The following is a 17,475-nucleotide window of genomic DNA, read 5'->3' as shown; positions in this document are numbered from 1 at the left end:
AAGATATAGGTGGTGTTTATCATTTCTGTTGTCATTAATGCTGCTGCAGATGGCTTGCAGAATGCAGGATAGTACACTGTAAAAAATGATAGTCAGGTCAACTTAAAGTTTAAAGGCATCCACCTGCACAGCTTTTTTGAGTTATTTCAACATGGCTCAAACTTAGTTTAGTCGAACAACTTCATCAGTGCATAAGTAATTCAACAAAATACTATAATAGCAGCCTCTTTCTGCAAGCCCCCATCTGCGAAATACAAATCTGCTTAGGTATTTTCAAATGTTATCAAACAAAATAATTCTTTTCAGTGTAATTGTTTTATCAGATTACCTAGAACACTGTGGTTTTCTGTGTGCGAAATCTTGGGACTCTTTGTTGAGCTGCTAGTGAGCAGTGAGGGGTGAAAAGGGAGGGAGGAGATCCACCAGCTGTGAAAACAATTCACACCTATTCACACTGACAGACAGCACAGCTGCATCTTTCAAGATATCAAAAAACTGTGTATAAAGCCAACAGCGTAAAAACATTTGAACACAATAAGTTGACCTGCGATGGAATGGCGACCTGCCCAGGGTGTATCCCGGCTTAGAAAATGAATGGATGGACTTTGTTTTGCATTTCCAGTTCACGTTTGGTTTTGGAAATCATGCACATTTTCATCAAAATACAGGGTGATTCAAAAACATTCATATGACATAAATAATGCATGCCATTATTTATTTCACCTGTAAATCACTACAGATCAATACAGTAAACTGTAAATGGTTAAATTGAGCATAAAGTTTATTATATCATTTTACAAGTGCTCAATATGAACCAGCTGTATGGACATTAACGCCATAGTCAAATTCATCCTCGCTCGATTGAGCATGTCGGGTGTCACTGCACTCACGGCTCTTTCAGTGCGATTTCAGAGATCGTCCAGTGTTGCGGAACCAACAACGAACGCCCTAAACTGTTGGAGATTCGCTGCCGACGAAAGTCATGTTGCACAGTTCTGACAGATTCACTTTTATTGAAGTGGAGAACACAGAACGCTTTCTGCTCATTGGTCTCCATCTCCTCACAGACTGAATCTTTTTGAACCACCATCTATATCCCACCTTTATACCCCAAAACAGGTGGAATTTGAATTTTATGGCTACTGTGAAAAGTGGTCAAAAAATGTCATACTTTGAATTTTACATTCTGTGCTGTAGCCTCATAGCTATTATTTCACTTCAGTTGTGCTGGAGTACAAGGCCAAAACAAACTGTGAGCTGTCCAATTACTTATGGACTGCACTCTCTTAAGGCTGTCAAAGATGTCTTATCTCTAATGAAATCTTAAGAGCAGTGTTGATTCTCTTTTTCATCCTGTGCACTGGCTAATTGAGCCGGAGCGCAGTTTTTTGCTGAATTAAGTGGAATATAAGAGAGCTGGAGTGTGTCCGATTGGATGGGCTGAGAGGAACATATGCCACAGAGCTCATGTTACCTGGCCTCACAGTTACAGCTCAATTCACACAGATGTCTCTGCAGTAAAGGCACATGGTTTCCATGGAGAAATGGAAGCTGTGATTGTTGTCACAGATGGCATATCATTTTCTGTGCTGTCTGAGAATTCATACAATGTTTTACTTTACTTGTACATGGATAATGATTTATGATGTTGTCACGGTGCCCTTATAAGGACAAGAGAGAATGGCATATCGTGTCATGTATCATCAACTCTGTTTTTTTCCCATGGTTTAGCCATTCTGAAATTATGAAAAGACTGTGTGTGTGTGTGTGTGTGTGTGTACTTTGCAGCATGTGATGAATGGAAGGTTCTGCCGAAGCCTGAGCTCCACCGTGATGTCAACCGATTTGGACATACTGCAGTAGTGAGCAATGGGTAAGCTTTAGCAGGGTTTCTTATGGTTTGGTTTAACTCCTTTGAAATTGTAACTCTTAACCATTAGAATAGTGTACTGTCATTTATTATCTAGAGCTATAAATCTACTAATTGAATGTGTTTCCACAGTCGTTCAAAATGAATTACCGCTAATATTAATAATTACTATTATTTTATTCAATAGTATCTAGAGATGCACTGAAGTTTCAAAGACCAAAAATGCTCAAAAGCAGCATGTTTTGTTATGAAATGTCACACATTTTGACAGAAGAAAAAACACAAATTTTATCTAGGCCTATAACACAATGTATAAATCTATGACCTCACATATAATAATGTTGCTGAAAATGAGAAATAATGATTAAAAAATGCAAATAAATTCCCTTTGCTCTTCTGCGCTGGTCAGTGCTGAAGCAGTTTGAACAGCAGCAGATCAACAGTGAAAATGTTAACTGTGTGGATCTGTTTCACGGTTTCTATAAGGGACAGAAGAAAAGAGATTTGTAATCACTGTTCATGCCGAGTATGGAGAGGGGATACAGTACCCAGGAACACCTCTCTCAATATGCAGAACACAGCTAAACAACAGAAGCAGAAAGTCCCTGCTGGCACACTGACACCATCTGTAGCCACAGTTTTTAAAATTAAGAAAAAAATATGCAAATTACAGCTTAAAAGTGCAAAGTATATCTAAAGAATAATGGAATTCACTGCCTTGAATGACCAGCTGTTGTCTGTTGTTGAGGATTTTGTGGCGCTCACTGCTAGCAATAACTAGTAACCTTTAACGTTTAAGGTCTTCTTAGTGAGTGTGAACCATCCTGTCATGAAATAGATGGAAAATGTGATGTGATTAAAGCAGATAGAAGTGCTAGACTTGTTTGTTTCTGTAGAAAAGTTTGAATGGTTTTGATTAGAGTATGTTTATTGAATGATGTACTTTGCCGTTGTGAATAATTCTGAAGTATGGAACAGGATCATAAACTTGAACAAATAAAAGCCTATTTTGGAACTGACTGTTGAGAGACCCAGTGCTCTGCTGCTTACTTAGGTTTTTGGCTGCAGGGAAACCCTTTGGTTGCTGTAAGCACTGCATTAATGACAGTGTTATTGGTGGTCTTGTGTTACTTCACTGAAAAAAGGTTTAGAGACCTAAAGGTTTAGATCTTATGCACAAGCCAAGAAACCAAGAACCTTCATCAATGTGTAAGCTGATATTGAGATTGAGATGGTGATGGCGTTGGCAGTGGCAGTGTCTCTGTGGGATAGATCTTCATGCATCTTTGAAGCTGAGGACCACAGAATTAAAATACCGCAATGTTGACCCTAGTACCTCAGGGCTAAGTGTCCTTCTTCTGACCACTGCTGTTATGGCTTTGAGGCAGGCACAAGCTGCTCCAAGGTTATTGCAATATGTCACCCCTGCCTCTTTCCCCCAGAGCAGCTGCCCTGAAAAAGAGCGGTGATCATACCATGCATGAATAAACTACAAATTTATAAACTACCTAATTAATAGGTGAACCTCCAAAGAATCCCAAACCCTTCAGAATATCAAGACTGTAGGTTCATAGATTTACAGCATGTTGAAAAAATCCCATTCAACCTAATGACAAATTGCAGCACATGATTCAAAATATGCAGATTTGGGGAGAGATATTAATGAGAGAGTGCAGTACTGTGAGGTTATGGTGTAGAATGTATTATGAGATTATACCACAGTTATATTACTAATATTAGTTTGGAGATAATCATGACACAAACAATGACTTCCAAAAGAGCTTATTTACATTTCACAACAAAATAGTTTAACTGTCTGTATTCTGGAAATGGTAACCAAGTGGCAAGTAATTTAGGTGGAGTAAGAGTGATAATTATTTAAAGAAAATGTTGAATTCTTAGAATGCCTCCCATCCAATCATATAGCGAAGCTGGACATAACGCGGTGTAACTGGTCAGTTAACATTCTTCTGTAACAGTTTAGCTAGCTAACTTTCTTCACGAACCATCCATTAAATAATTCCTTAGGGCAGCCTACAGTATTTTTGGCGGACTGGTGGGAGGTCGTCGCTGTAACAAGTCAAACAGATTCAGAGGCTTGCAGATGTAAAAGGAAAAGGAAGCTACTGATATTATCACAATCCGAGGTCGTTGTCAGAAAGCAGGCATGGGTCAGTTCCAGAAAGCATAAGAGTAAGAAAGCCACAATCATACCACCAGGTGAACAGACCAAAAAGGGAAAGGCAAAAACGTAGTCAAAATACAAGCAGAAGGTCAAGGTCCAAAAACAACAATCAGGCAACCAATCAGAGGGGAAAGGCAAAAAGGGCAAAGTCAAAATCACAAAGGCAAAGGTCATACATGAGAAGAACAAGACACAAATAAACACTCAGTCGCTCACAGAATGTAGGCAATACTTCACAACTTTGCTAATCTATATACTGAGCTAGGTCTATCATATGATCATAAACACAGTGGATTCGCATTAGTACTCAGGAGAGCAAGAGCGCTGATAGGAGAGGATTCTGGGAGATCGAGTCTGAATCTAATGAGTCACTTGGAAGATGCGTGACAGTCACAGTGATGCACGAGTACATTGGATTTGTAAATGTAATTTGATCATAGCTGCATTCAGTACCTTATATCTGCAAACCACACAAAGTGGCTTTCGCACATTAATTTCTGCATGGTCTTGAGTGTTTTTTGGAATATTTTATGTAACTGTCATATTTTACATTGAATTACTCTTTGTTCTTCTTATTATTATTAATTTTATTTTTTTTAAAGAAAAACAAAAAGTAAAAAGTTGGTGAATGATATCAGTTCCTTCATTTTTGACTTGCGTGAGCCCTCACCTTTTTTTTCGTATTTGGGGTGTTGGGGTCAGGTTATGTTGTTTATATTTTGCGTGAATTGTTTTAAACATTTTACTGAAAAGAATTGTACTTTAAATAAAAAATGCTAATATATAATATTAACTATAATAACTAATAATAATAAACTAGTGGGACCTGGAACTGGGCCATGGCCCAGCGGTTTGGAAGCCTCTGTTTTAGGCAACCAAAGGTGGTTAGCATGTCTTAGCTCACTACCTTTAAAGAAGATGATCACTATTGTACAACAACAAAAAAAATGGAGAAAGAAACCGTGTGGAGTCTCTGTCTCCGCCCTTAAGGGAACTTTATTTGAAGTAACTTAACTTCATGTGTTTTCATGTAATTCTCTCTGTGTCCTCTGTACTCCCTCAGCTCCATGTATGTATTTGGTGGCTTCTCTGGTGTGATACTGAACGATGTGCTGGTTTACAAGTCTGCCACTTGTGAAGCCTTTACTGATGAGCAGCTCTGTCAAAATGCTGGCCCTGGCATCCGCTGTGAATGGGTTAAAGGTCATTGTGCTCCAGGGGACTCTCACTACACTGACAGAACAACACTTAATTCTTTCTGCCCTGACCGCAGCAGTGAGTACCCACTTCTTCTTACCTCATACTAAAAGATGGGACATTATGCTTGTTCCTGGTATCAGTTAGCAAGTAGAAGAGGTGTTGTGCATGATCACAGGAAGGTATGTGGTGATGACAGCTATGTTGCCACCATCGCCAGCATCTCTGTGAGGGTGTGCCATGTCTGTAGTCACACATGATGAGCTATAAGGAGCTCCATTTAGATCTCCTTTCACAGTTTGGCTCAAACATGCTCACTTTTCTGAGTTATAAAAGAGAGGGCCATTATGGTCCAAGTTGACTGTTAAATTATTTTTTTAAATGATCTTGTTAGGTAGTAACTTCACTGTTTATGATTCATTTTTTATGTGATGATGATCATTATATAATCATGAACTTACTCCAGTCATACATTTCATTGTAGGGTTTAATGAAGAAATCGTCACCTTTATTTATCTGCTATGATAATGCTAATTTCTGCTAGTGACTCTGTGAGAATTGCTCTTGTGTTAGCGCCGCTGTGTTTAATACATGGAAATACAGGAAATGTGGAAAACCTTAAACCTATTTTATGTATTCGGCCCCGCAACCCTCCCTGAGGGAGAAGCGGCTTGGAAAACGTGTGTGTGTGTGTATTCGGGTGCATTTAACAGTACAGCCTTAAACACCACAATATTTTACCATTATTGCCAGTGTTGAGGTTTTGTCTGTTGAAGTCAAAGTTTATTTATTTAGCGCTTTTATAACAGTCATTGTCAGAGAGCAACTTTATAGAAAAGCCAGATCCAAGTTCCAACGAGCAAGCCAAGGCTGACAAAGTCAAGGAAGAACTCCCTAAGAGTTCTGTTTGTCTTTACCTAAAATGAGCTGCTTCCACCGCTTAATGCAAGTTATCCACCCAGAATTATAACCTTTATATTTACAAGCATTCTGAATTGGAAATGTTGTTTTCTGGGGCTAGTCTTGCACCTCCCCTTAACTGCTGTGGTCACGCATCCTCACGAAAAGATTCATTTACAGTCCATGTCCGTGTAATGATGGATTGATACCACTTTTTCAAATACCTAAAACCTTAATCTAATACTGTTAATACCTGACTGTTTTCCTTTTTAAACTTATTTACTTTTAAAATAACGTATTTCCAGTGCCTTGGTTAAAGTGACCGTCAAAAAATGTCCAATACTTTACAACTCTACAGGAAGAATTACATTGCCAACATGACATATACAAATCTCAGCTTTTTTTAAATTCAGCTATTCTCTAACACATTCTCGAGTACAATTTATTATTATATATGCTATTCTTATTGTGTACTATTTAAAATACAACCCCGCTTCCAAAAAAGGACACTGTGTAAAATGTAAATAAAAAGAAAAACAGAATGCAATGATTTTCAAATCTTACAGACCCATATTTTATTCACAATAGAACTAGAACACATGTCAGATGTTGAAAGTGAGACATTTTACCATTTCATGAAAAATATTAACTCATTTAGAGCTTGATGGCAGCAGCACATCTGAAAAAGGTTGGGACAGGTGCAACAAAAGGCTGGAACATTAAGTGGTACTAATAAAAAACTGGATGAGCAATTTGCAACTAATTTGCATGACTGGGTATTAAAAGAGCATTTTAGAGAGGCGCAGTCTCTCAGAAACAAAGACGGCAGGGGTTCACCAATCTGCAAAAAACTAAAAAGTGTAGAAAAATGTCAGAAACATGTTCCTCAACATAAAATTGCGAAGACCTTGGACATCCCACTATCTACAGTACATAATATCATCAAAAGATTCAGAGAATCTGGAGAAATCCCTGCACGCTAGGGACAAGGCTGATGGTTAATATTGGATGCCTGTGATCTTCGGGCCTCAGGCAGCACTGCATTAAAAACAGCCATGGTTCTCTACTGGAAATGACTGCATGGGCTCAGGAACATTTCTAGAAATAATTTATTACAAAGTGACATCAGATTAATTATTATATTATGTTATATTCATTCATTAGTCCTCCGGTAGCTGATCTTGCATTTTCATTCTGGTATCAGCCCAGTACCAGTACTTGGTGCCCTCTCTAATTCGGAGGTTTTATTTATTGCTTGTTGACTCCTTATTCATCATCTTGTTGTTTGTAAGCAAATAAGCAGCTTGTTTATAAGAATAAAATAGCTTTTAAAAGTTTCTGAGCTTAGCATGTGTTTGATTGAATGTATTTCATAGGTGGATTGTTTGTACTGCATGTCAAACACACACCTGGAGGGCATTTTCCCTTTCTATAAACCCACTGTCAGGGGATTAATGATAATCCACACATAATCCTGTTTACACTTGATATACTGAGGGGTTTGCGCCTAGAGCCTCTCAAATATACTCTGCTCTATCTGGACAGCACTCAGCCTCTTTCCTATGGGGTAACAGTCTTTTGGAATGGCTGGTTATAATTGACTGAACGAAAGGTCAGCTGTTGCATAATGCAGTCACAGAGATGTAATTATGATTGTGATGAAACCAAACTTCAGCAGTTTGAATAAAGAGAATACAGCTGTAGCCTGTTTGTGGCAAAGCTGGACTGAGGAGATAATCACAATTACCCTGTGGATTTTGAAATGATCTCACAGGTGGGCTGGACTCTGATTAAGTAAAGAAATGACACATGTTCAGGGGAGATTATCCTGTATTAAGTTTTTATCTACCTACTCCTTAATCTTTCAGGCTGTCTGTCATCATGTGTGGCTGCCTGATCTGTAGCTTTTTGGCTGGGCTGTGTTAGTGAAAGGCATTTGTGTTGACACTTTGTAGAACCAAAGATTTTATGTTTTTATTACGGTCAAACTTAGAGCTCATTGTAAATAAATCAGTGCTAAATGTTTGATATACTTTTTCCAATCAAATATTTGGTAGAATCACAGTATCACAGATATTTTAATAGCAATAATGGTCAGTTTTAACAAAACTGTAATTTACAGTGCTTTATGTTGTTTCAATTGGGGATGTGGATTTTGGCTTATTTAGATTTTTTTTATATTGAAATACCCATTAATTAATAGATATTTGATGAACTGTGGGAAGGGAAAAACAATGATTAAAAAGGCACTTCAGCTGAAAATAACAGGGCAGAAGGCTTAACTTTTTAGGCTGTAGCGCCAGGTGTTTGGAATCTAAAATCATCTAGCAATAAAAAAAATGTAGTATTTGCAGCACATTTTAAAATATGGTTTACTATTCACAAATAGGGAAATCTGTAGGTGTTTTTGTCAGATGAGTGATTATCTCCTCAATCTAAGTAGACGTGCCAATGTGCCAACATTTTAGCTTGTCAGAAAAATATATTTCACTGTTTTTGTAGCCAAGTGCATTATTTAAGCTATAGAACATAAGAGGGAGTGCATTATCGTGAATAACATCAAGTGATCAAGTGATCAACAACATCAAGTTTAACAATAACACAAGTGTCCTATTGCCTTCATACAACAGTTCTACCAAATAAAGAGAAAAGTGAAGTAAAGAAGCAAGAGCATTTAATCAAATATGCTTTGATCTTAGCAGTTTAGAGGCCAACATTTCACAGACCGTCTTGTTTGCTGAACTGTGTTCAGTTTGTTTCTGGCTAATTAGTTTGTTGTGAAAAACCTTGATTATTAGCAGTGATTCAGAATTTGGTGTAGACCTGCCATCTTGTGCTTCCTCAAAATCTGATCAAAGGGACTACAGGTCAGATATTAACTTATAGATGTTGTGTGTCCATTTTCTTTTTTTATATGTGCTAAAGTAAAAGCTTAGTATTGCCTGGCTGCAATGTAAAGTCGTTACTTTGCAAGCTGTACTCAGTGTAATGATACATTTATTGTGAAAAATGTATTAGTTATTGAATTAAATTAGAGTTATTAAAGACTTTGAATTATTCAAATTCAGTTCAATTTAATCAAGTAGTCAGTTATTGGTCAGCATATTTTCTGTCTTCCTGTATTAAAACGTAACAAATACCCGAATACTGATTTGCTAGTACTTGAGTATCTGTGCACATCTCTAGTTTCAGTGTCTTGTCTGTCAATTATTAGAAACCATATGTCTCTAATGTATTATGTTATTTCTTTTACCTCTTTGGAGAGATTCTGTTATATTTACTATGAACGGTGTGTATTATAAAAACATCATTCTGTAAATCATGTAAATAGATGAACTCAGTTGCTCTCGTCTACTGTGATGTATTAATCACTGCCTTTAGTCAGTAGTCTAAAAAGGGCAACTCTTTTCCCCATTTGATCCTTGAAAAATTCAATTAGGTATATGAGGACATGAAGAAAATATTAATGTTACATGTACTGCGTCATTAAATGAGTGATTAACTTTTCAGTTTTGCCAATTCATTACCTCTTTAAAATGTGCTTATGAGGAAACATGCTTTTTGCTGCTGTGCCATGGTAAAGACTTATGATAGAGTTAGAGTGCATTTCATCAGCGCTTTGTATTTGTCTTAACATGAGTGGGAAAATGAAAGCCAAGGCCTTGTTACCTCTGTAACAACAGCTCAGATCCTCCAGTTGGATTGATTTTATGGTGTGTTTACTTATCCCTCTCTTCCGATGTTGTTCTGTAGATGCTACAGATGAGCAGTGCTTCCACTACTCTGATTGCTCCTCCTGCACTGCCAACACCAAAGGCTGCCAGTGGTGTGAGGATAAGAAGTGCGTCTCTGCTTCCAGTAGCTGCACTCAGGTGTGTCCAGACACCTGGACAAAACATCTAACCAATAGAACTCACAGTTATTGCTGGCAATGTCAAAATCATTCAGTACTAATTATCTCGCATGTAGTTTATTAAAACAGGCTGAGAAATTGTGTCAAAAGTGCAGATTCTAAAGTTTCAATCCATACCACATTTGTCTGTAAGTAGAGGACTAGGTAGACTGCTGCCTCATCCAGTCATAACAGCACAACACACACTAACACACCACCACCACATCAGTTTACTGCAGTGCCAAGAAAGATCTTTGTGAGGGTCCATGGGGGTCCTGACCACTGAAGAACAGGGTAAAAGGGGGCAACAAAGTATGCAGAGAAACGTTGGACTACAGTCTAGTCTATTGTAGAACTACAAAGTGCACCTATACAGTAAGTGGAGCTGATAAAATGGACAATGAGCGTAGAAACAAGGAGGAGGTCACAATGTTATGCCTGATCAATGTATATTTGACAGAGAACCAAACGGAAAAAAGTCCAAAGTGCAGACACAAACCTGTGAATATAGAATCTAAGTAGAACGTATCTAACGTAAGGAACAATGATTGTGTAATTACTTTAGAAGAAAATTGCTGAACGAGACTAAAGGCTCGACTTCTAAAGGTTAAGATGTTTTTTCAGTACCTTTTAAGTGTTGACTAATATTGTGATGCAAAGGTATCCCAAACTAATGTCCAGTGGTTAAATTCAAGATACAGCTCTTCTCTCATTTGAAAAAACTTAGGCACCCCTGTGTTTGAAAATGCCTTCTAATGCCATTGCAGGCTTTATTCTGTATTCTGGATTAAATTCATGAAATGAATGTTATAAATAAGCTGTTATGTGTAAGGGTACACCTGACATTTCACTGACAAACCAGTAGAAGAATAGGAAGCAAATTGTGTTTGGCCCAGAAGCTTCCATGTCCTTATTTTTAGATAATTAGTTATGTACTGTGCATTTCTTTGTTACTGGAAGTAGGCTGAATGTGATTCTGTATTCAGCCTCCTGTGCTGGAAAGATCACACTGACCTATCACTGATAAACAGAAGCCTACATTATATTGAACGATGAATCATAAATTTCATTCATGTAAACTCAATACCACATTATAATGTCTGCAGTGCATTTAGTCAAACTTTTTCAGTCGACTGTTGGCTCTGCTGGGCTTATTTTCTTTTTCACCTCGTGAGATTTAAGAGAAAAAAAGACTAGGGCTCCAGGTCAGGATTCACTTATGATTTAATGAGTCCTGCTGTAGTCCTAACCCAAGTTGTCTCCACAAACCCATAAGAAGACTTCACCAGAGTCATGATTCAGTGAAATTTGCAAGAAAAGTGCATTTATGAACATATAACTAAAGTGTGTTGTTAGAGTCATATAAAATAAGTTTTGCTCTGATAAATTCAGTGGTTCCAGCTCCAACTTTTTGCCATAAACGAAACATAATAATGAAACATTTTAATCGTATACGTTTTTTGACAGCAAACAAAGAATAATGCGCTTTAATACATGGACAACAAAGCACTTTTATAAGTTGCTCTGGATAACAGCATCTGCTAAACGGTGTAAATTTAATGAAAGGTGTAAAGACTAAATCACAGAAGGTATGTAAAGTATCAAAACTATTAAAAAACATTTACACAAGGGGAAATAGTCCCATAGTGCCATATAATACGTTGCTCTAGTTTCAAGATTCTGTGTGAAGCCTAGTGTTGTCTTTCCAGGCTTGTGAGCCTTTTTGGAGCATTTACTTTTTAAAAGGGTGCATAAATGGATAAAACTTTGTTTTAAATCAGTGAAATATTTTTGATTAAGAAATAAATGTTAACTCTCATCTCTATCCAGTATCGTATAACTAACTGAAATATAGATTGTGACAAAAGTCAGTATAACTACTCTGATTTCTGTGACTATTTACATCAGTAAATTATATAGGTGTTGCTGTGACAGGGAAACTGAAACCAACCAGCAGAGCCCACTTTTGGTTCACGAAGAAGGCAAATTCTCACCATAGGAAGTTTTACTGATGCTGTTACTTTTTACATGACAATGACACAAATCTAAGAAACAAATTTGTGTGGTTGGTGTTAGAGGGACAAAAAGCTGAAATTAAACCTGTTCTGTGGTGTTTGGTGCTGTAGCTTCCCTGCTAAGCTAATGCTAACTGGCTCCTCTCTCTGAGCTAGAATAGCTTAGCTAAAGAGAAGCCAGCCCCCAGTAGAGGTTCAATTTGACTAATTAGTGCTCTGCTTTCACAAGTTCAGTCAATAAAACTTACATCAGTGAGAGAAAAGTTGGCGGAGTGACAGAAATCCGAAAATAAACCTGTTCTGTAGGATTTTAAGCTGTAGCTTTCTAGGTGAGCGTACGGTGCCTCCTACCACAGTGCAGGCTATGTTCCAGCAGACTAAGGCTTGATTCTATAATAATCATTTAATTATGAATATTATGGGTAATATGACGGGTGTATCTCACACAGCTTATTTTAATGATATGCAGTGACACTGTGCAACTGTGCAGAGGTGATTCCTTTATTGAAGTGTGACAGCTGTTTTTCTTGTCTCTCAGTCTATGAAGAACTTCACTGAATGCCGCGTCCACAGTGAGCTGATATGCAGTGAGCTGACCAACTGCAGAAGCTGCTCGGTCAACATCAACTGCCAGTGGGAGCCACAGATGCAGGAGTGCCATGCCATGCCCAGTGAGAAAATGGCGGAGGGGTGGATGAATGATCTTTTAATGTAAAAAAAAAAAAGCCAAGATTGGCCTGAAGAATTGTTTTTTTTTTCTAAAAAAATAAAATCTCAAACTAAGAGCATACATGTTCATTTGAATTGCACATTACAATTAAGAAATTTTAAATCACTTTAAATCATGTAATGTTTTTTTTTTTTAATAATAACTCTATAGTAAAATATTAGGACTACCACGAACAACTATTTTTTAACAATGAATCTATTGACTGATTTAATGATTAGTAATTTAATTTAACTGATTGATTTTTCTCCAAAAAAATCAATGTATGACATTCCCTACACAAAGAAATGTACTTAAAATAATGGCAAGTGCAAGATAATTAGATAAGGTGCATGTCTCATGAAGCCCAAAACTCACAAACACACATGCTGACACTGTTAATCAATGTAGAATAAGCCCAGATAATAGACTAAATATTTTCTCAAACACTTATTCTGTAGAAATTCTAAGGGAGGCAGGCAGATGGCTTTACGGCTTTAATTATCACTGTATTTAGCAGCTACAAGAACAGCAGATTTTAAACAGCTCTCCCTTTTAAATGGCAATTTAATAAACATGAATAGACAACATTATGGTTTTGCCTTTTCTGGTAATCCATAATCCAGAATAGCACTTTTGTGTTTTCTCTTCAGGTGCTTGTGCATTGTGCTAGTGCTGCTGTGGTATGCCTTCTAAGCTGCACAGTGTACAGACCTCCTTTTAGTTTTTTGCTAATTTGAAGTACTCCCATGCTTTTGATGCTTGGGGTCTTTGGAAACTTCTAGAAACCTCTTTTGAAACTGAGTTGGGGATTCTGTAGCATTGAATGGAGCCAATGAATGGACCAATGACTGGAGCCAAAAACAACTGATGTCATTCAGGCAGCAGTTACATAGTGGTATTCAGGAAACAAACAACAAAAAATGGTATTTGATTTAAAGTGTTTTAGAAATTAAAAAGGTATATTCATAAAAATAATTTAAAATCGTATTTTCAGTGTAGACATGTAAAATCATCAGAGCGGCTCTATAAAATATAGATTTAAATCTAAACTTGACATTATAAGGAATGTTTAGATGTTTCATTCTTTAATTCAGAAAGTATATATGTATATATATATATATATATATATATATATATATATATATATATATATACACACACACACACACACACACACACACACATATATATATATATTACCAAATGTTCGGAATCTCATATATATATATATATATATATATATATATATATATATATATATATATATATATATATATATATATATATATATGAGATGATAATAACTCATATCTGAGTAAAAATTTGAATATCTGGTGTTGAAGAGACAGAAAGATAAAAAATAGAACTGCTCTGTGGTGCCTTCAGCTATTACTCTGCTGGGCTATGCTAATGCTAGTGTAGTTAGGTGGCTAGAGGTCAACCCACCGCAGTTCAGGTTTAGTTTCAGTAACTGATTTTCAAATAATGCCCATTTAGAGGATAAAGAATCAGAGCACCCTCCGAGATTGGTGCTGAAGTGACAGATGGACAGTGCCTTTTGTGGGTGGTATGGGTGTAGCTATTAACCTGATACAGATCTGGTCATCATTTCAGACAAAATGTAAAATTTCTCAATCTTCATTTACAACTTCCTACTTATTAAAAACTTGAGAAATTGCTCAGGTCTAGTATAAATATAATAATTTTATGCAAGCAACTGAAGCCAAATAGAAAAAAAATCGAAAACACTGATTCTGAATGAAAGGATAGATTTATGCTTTAGCAACACTTGCCCCACCTAGTAAAGCAGTGTCATGTGTCTGTTACCTGTGTTAAATAAAAATTTATAACTTAATTATTAAACATATAAATAATTTATTCAGTTATCCGAGTCCAAGAAGAACCTACAGCACTCCAAGGAGATCTAGACCTATTTCATTTGATCCCAGAAAAATGTGAAAGGAGGAAGTTATGCATGTTTGATGCATTATTAAGCCGCTTGTAGTGTTTTCCCACAGGGAGCCATGATTTCTACCTATCTGAAGAGGGTGTATGCTCTTTGTGTTTGCTCTACATTTTCAATATAATGAAAGCCGTTCTCTCAATAGTGTGTATGTGCAGCGTGTTCACAGGCATATAAACTTCAAAAATACTGCCTGTCTGTCATTTGTGCATATGTACCTGTGTTATGCCACAATATAAAGTTTTATTAACATTGTAGCTGTAAGACTGATGCTGGAAGTTGTGGTTGTTAATTATAATTGCATACATAATTGTCATGACAGTGAATTTTCTGTGAACAGTATGAGATAAAAGCAAAACGTGGCATGCTTAGGTAATAATTGATTTGTTTTTATGGTGCATTGTTTAAAAATCCTCCCAAATGCGTCTTTATTGATGGTAAAAGAAACTCGCTCCTCTGTTTTCACTTAGATAGCGTGATATTGTATTGATGACAGTAGAGAATGAAGCTGTAGATGGTGCAGTGAACCCAAGCAGAGCTTTTTATCTGGAAAAATAAATGGCATGTAGACTGGGCTGAACTTGAACTCACAGAAAGCAACTGAGGGGCTGTAGCACCTCAGCAGCTAAACAGCATCCTCTCCTCATATGCAAAGCAGCAGAGGAGTCCCCAACCCCAATATTACTGAGAGAGACTGAGGAGATTTGTGGAAAAATCATTTTTAAAGACATGTTATTCAAAATATAGGCTTTTTTTTCCTTAACAAACACAAACACACTCGCCAGGTTGAGACCTACTGACCTAGATAAATCATCTGCTGCTTGTAAACACTGCAAATTGATCGGCTGAAAGAAGCGTTGTTTGTTTGTTCCATTCTTGGAATAAACATTACAAAAGTATTTTGACTGATTCAGTTTTCCTCTGAGAAACATTAACCTCTTACATAGCCAGTGCTGGCTGGTGGGCCCAAAGTTTTATACACACCTCTATAACCTAAGAATAGCTCAACTAGTTTGCATTAAAGTAGTTACTGAATAATAAGCCTTAATATGTAATATGCTTGGATTTTAAGAGGTTAAGGGATTAACGTTTTATCTTTTAGACATACTTTTAATGCATCATAATATTTCTTAGGCTGCATTTACACTGCTCTGGCATGTCGACGCACGGCAACGTATCCCATTCATTTACAATAGAAAGTGTTGGTTTTGCCAGACGTGTCTGCGCAGTGCATGAAAAGTTGAGCCGAGCTGAACTTTATGCAGATTAATCCGGGCAACACGATGCGTCTATCCAATCAGAAGATAGCTGGTGTTTGCGCAATAAATTTTCACAACGCAATGTATAAAACATTCAAACTTTCCAGGGGAGCATGGAGAAAAAGCCCCAAACAGTTTTAAACCCAGACATTTTTAAATATAAGTATATATATGTTGGTAATGATAACATACTAAGTTTGTTTTTTGATTATTAGAAAAATCAGCACATTTATTAATTAACATTTGACTTGGCAGGATGTGATTTAATTGGACGACGCAGAGAACGTCTTTGTTTACGCCCACATGCGGCCAGTTGAAGACGGGGAGTGCGTTCACGTCTGTCGATGCACCAGAGCAGTGTAAATGCAGCGATAAAGATGCTTGAATCGAAAGCCAATTCAAATGAATTTGCTGTCAGCTCAAAGGCTCACACCCCTAGTTTCGCTGTATGTGGAAAGACTGCGTGCTGTGTAAAGTCTGCGGATGTGAACCTTAGAAGTTGAAAGTCATTACATTTGTTTTACTATACTGTTCCAAATGTAAATAAAAATCACATTTTTAATTGCATAGTAAGTTATGCAATACAATTCTTTGACATATGCTTTATATTCTATACACAGGTTAAGTTCCATCATAAGAAAATGTCTTGTCTTCTACGTACAAACACAAATGTGGTATGGATTGAAAGGTTGGAATTTGCACTTTCCACATAATTTCTCAGCGTGTTTTAGCTTGTTTCCGCTATGAGGGAGAAATAATTCATAATGAATTACACCATGTCTTTGTTATGACTGGTAAGAAACTATGCCATCTTAGGGTTAATCCGGTGTCTTCACTCCACTCCAGTTAGTCATGTTATCAACTTCCACTCAAGGATATCAGTATCAGTGAGAGAGCCTCACTGCTCGGTGCTACCTGAGACTGATTACTTGTCCTTGTCACTGCCATGAACATCACAACATGAGAGAGAGTCTTCAGACATTTACACACACATACGGATGTGGACACAAACACACATTTGTTATCCCACAGGTCCTGTGGAGAGCAGTAAAATCAAATGCACTACCATGATTGTGAAATGTAGACTACTGCAGACTGTCACACTGGTTAACTGGAAACTCAGTCTCTTAGTAAAAACAATCTCATTGATAATATATAGATTAAAGTGTGGATTTATTTGAACCCCTTAAAATTCCAGGCTAATGACATGTTAAGGTGTATTAATGTAACTATATAGAATACAATGTAAACTTGATTGAGTTATTCTTAAGTTATAGAAGTGTGCAATAGAAGGTTGATCCCACTTACTTTTGGGTCCAAAATCAGTCAATCAATCAATCAGTCAACATTTACAATACTTTATATACATTATTTGCTCATCTGCCTTCACACGCATATAAACTTTAGTGAGATCCCATTCTTAATCCATAGGGTTTAATATGATGTTGGCCCACCCTTTACAGCTATAACAGCTTCAACTCTTCT

The 17,475-nt window shown here is 36.9% G+C and overlaps 1 protein-coding gene across 1 annotated transcript in view; it reads left to right on the top strand.

Annotated features, from left to right (window-relative positions):
* atrnl1a (attractin-like 1a) overlaps positions 1–17,475 on the top strand; it is a 383,555-nt gene that overhangs the window by 57,997 nt on the left and 308,083 nt on the right. The window contains exons 11-14 of the mRNA XM_037538727.1: positions 1,789–1,873; positions 5,119–5,330; positions 9,906–10,024; positions 12,598–12,730. Coding sequence (XP_037394624.1) covers positions 1,789–1,873; positions 5,119–5,330; positions 9,906–10,024; positions 12,598–12,730 — 549 coding nt within the window. The remainder of the gene's footprint in view (positions 1–1,788; positions 1,874–5,118; positions 5,331–9,905; positions 10,025–12,597; positions 12,731–17,475) is intronic.

The sequence above is a fragment of the Pygocentrus nattereri genome, chromosome 5 (assembly GCF_015220715.1).
Source record: "Pygocentrus nattereri isolate fPygNat1 chromosome 5, fPygNat1.pri, whole genome shotgun sequence".
In the NCBI taxonomy this organism is placed as follows: domain Eukaryota; kingdom Metazoa; phylum Chordata; class Actinopteri; order Characiformes; family Serrasalmidae; genus Pygocentrus; species Pygocentrus nattereri.
This window is presented reverse-complemented; position numbering and strand designations above follow the sequence as displayed.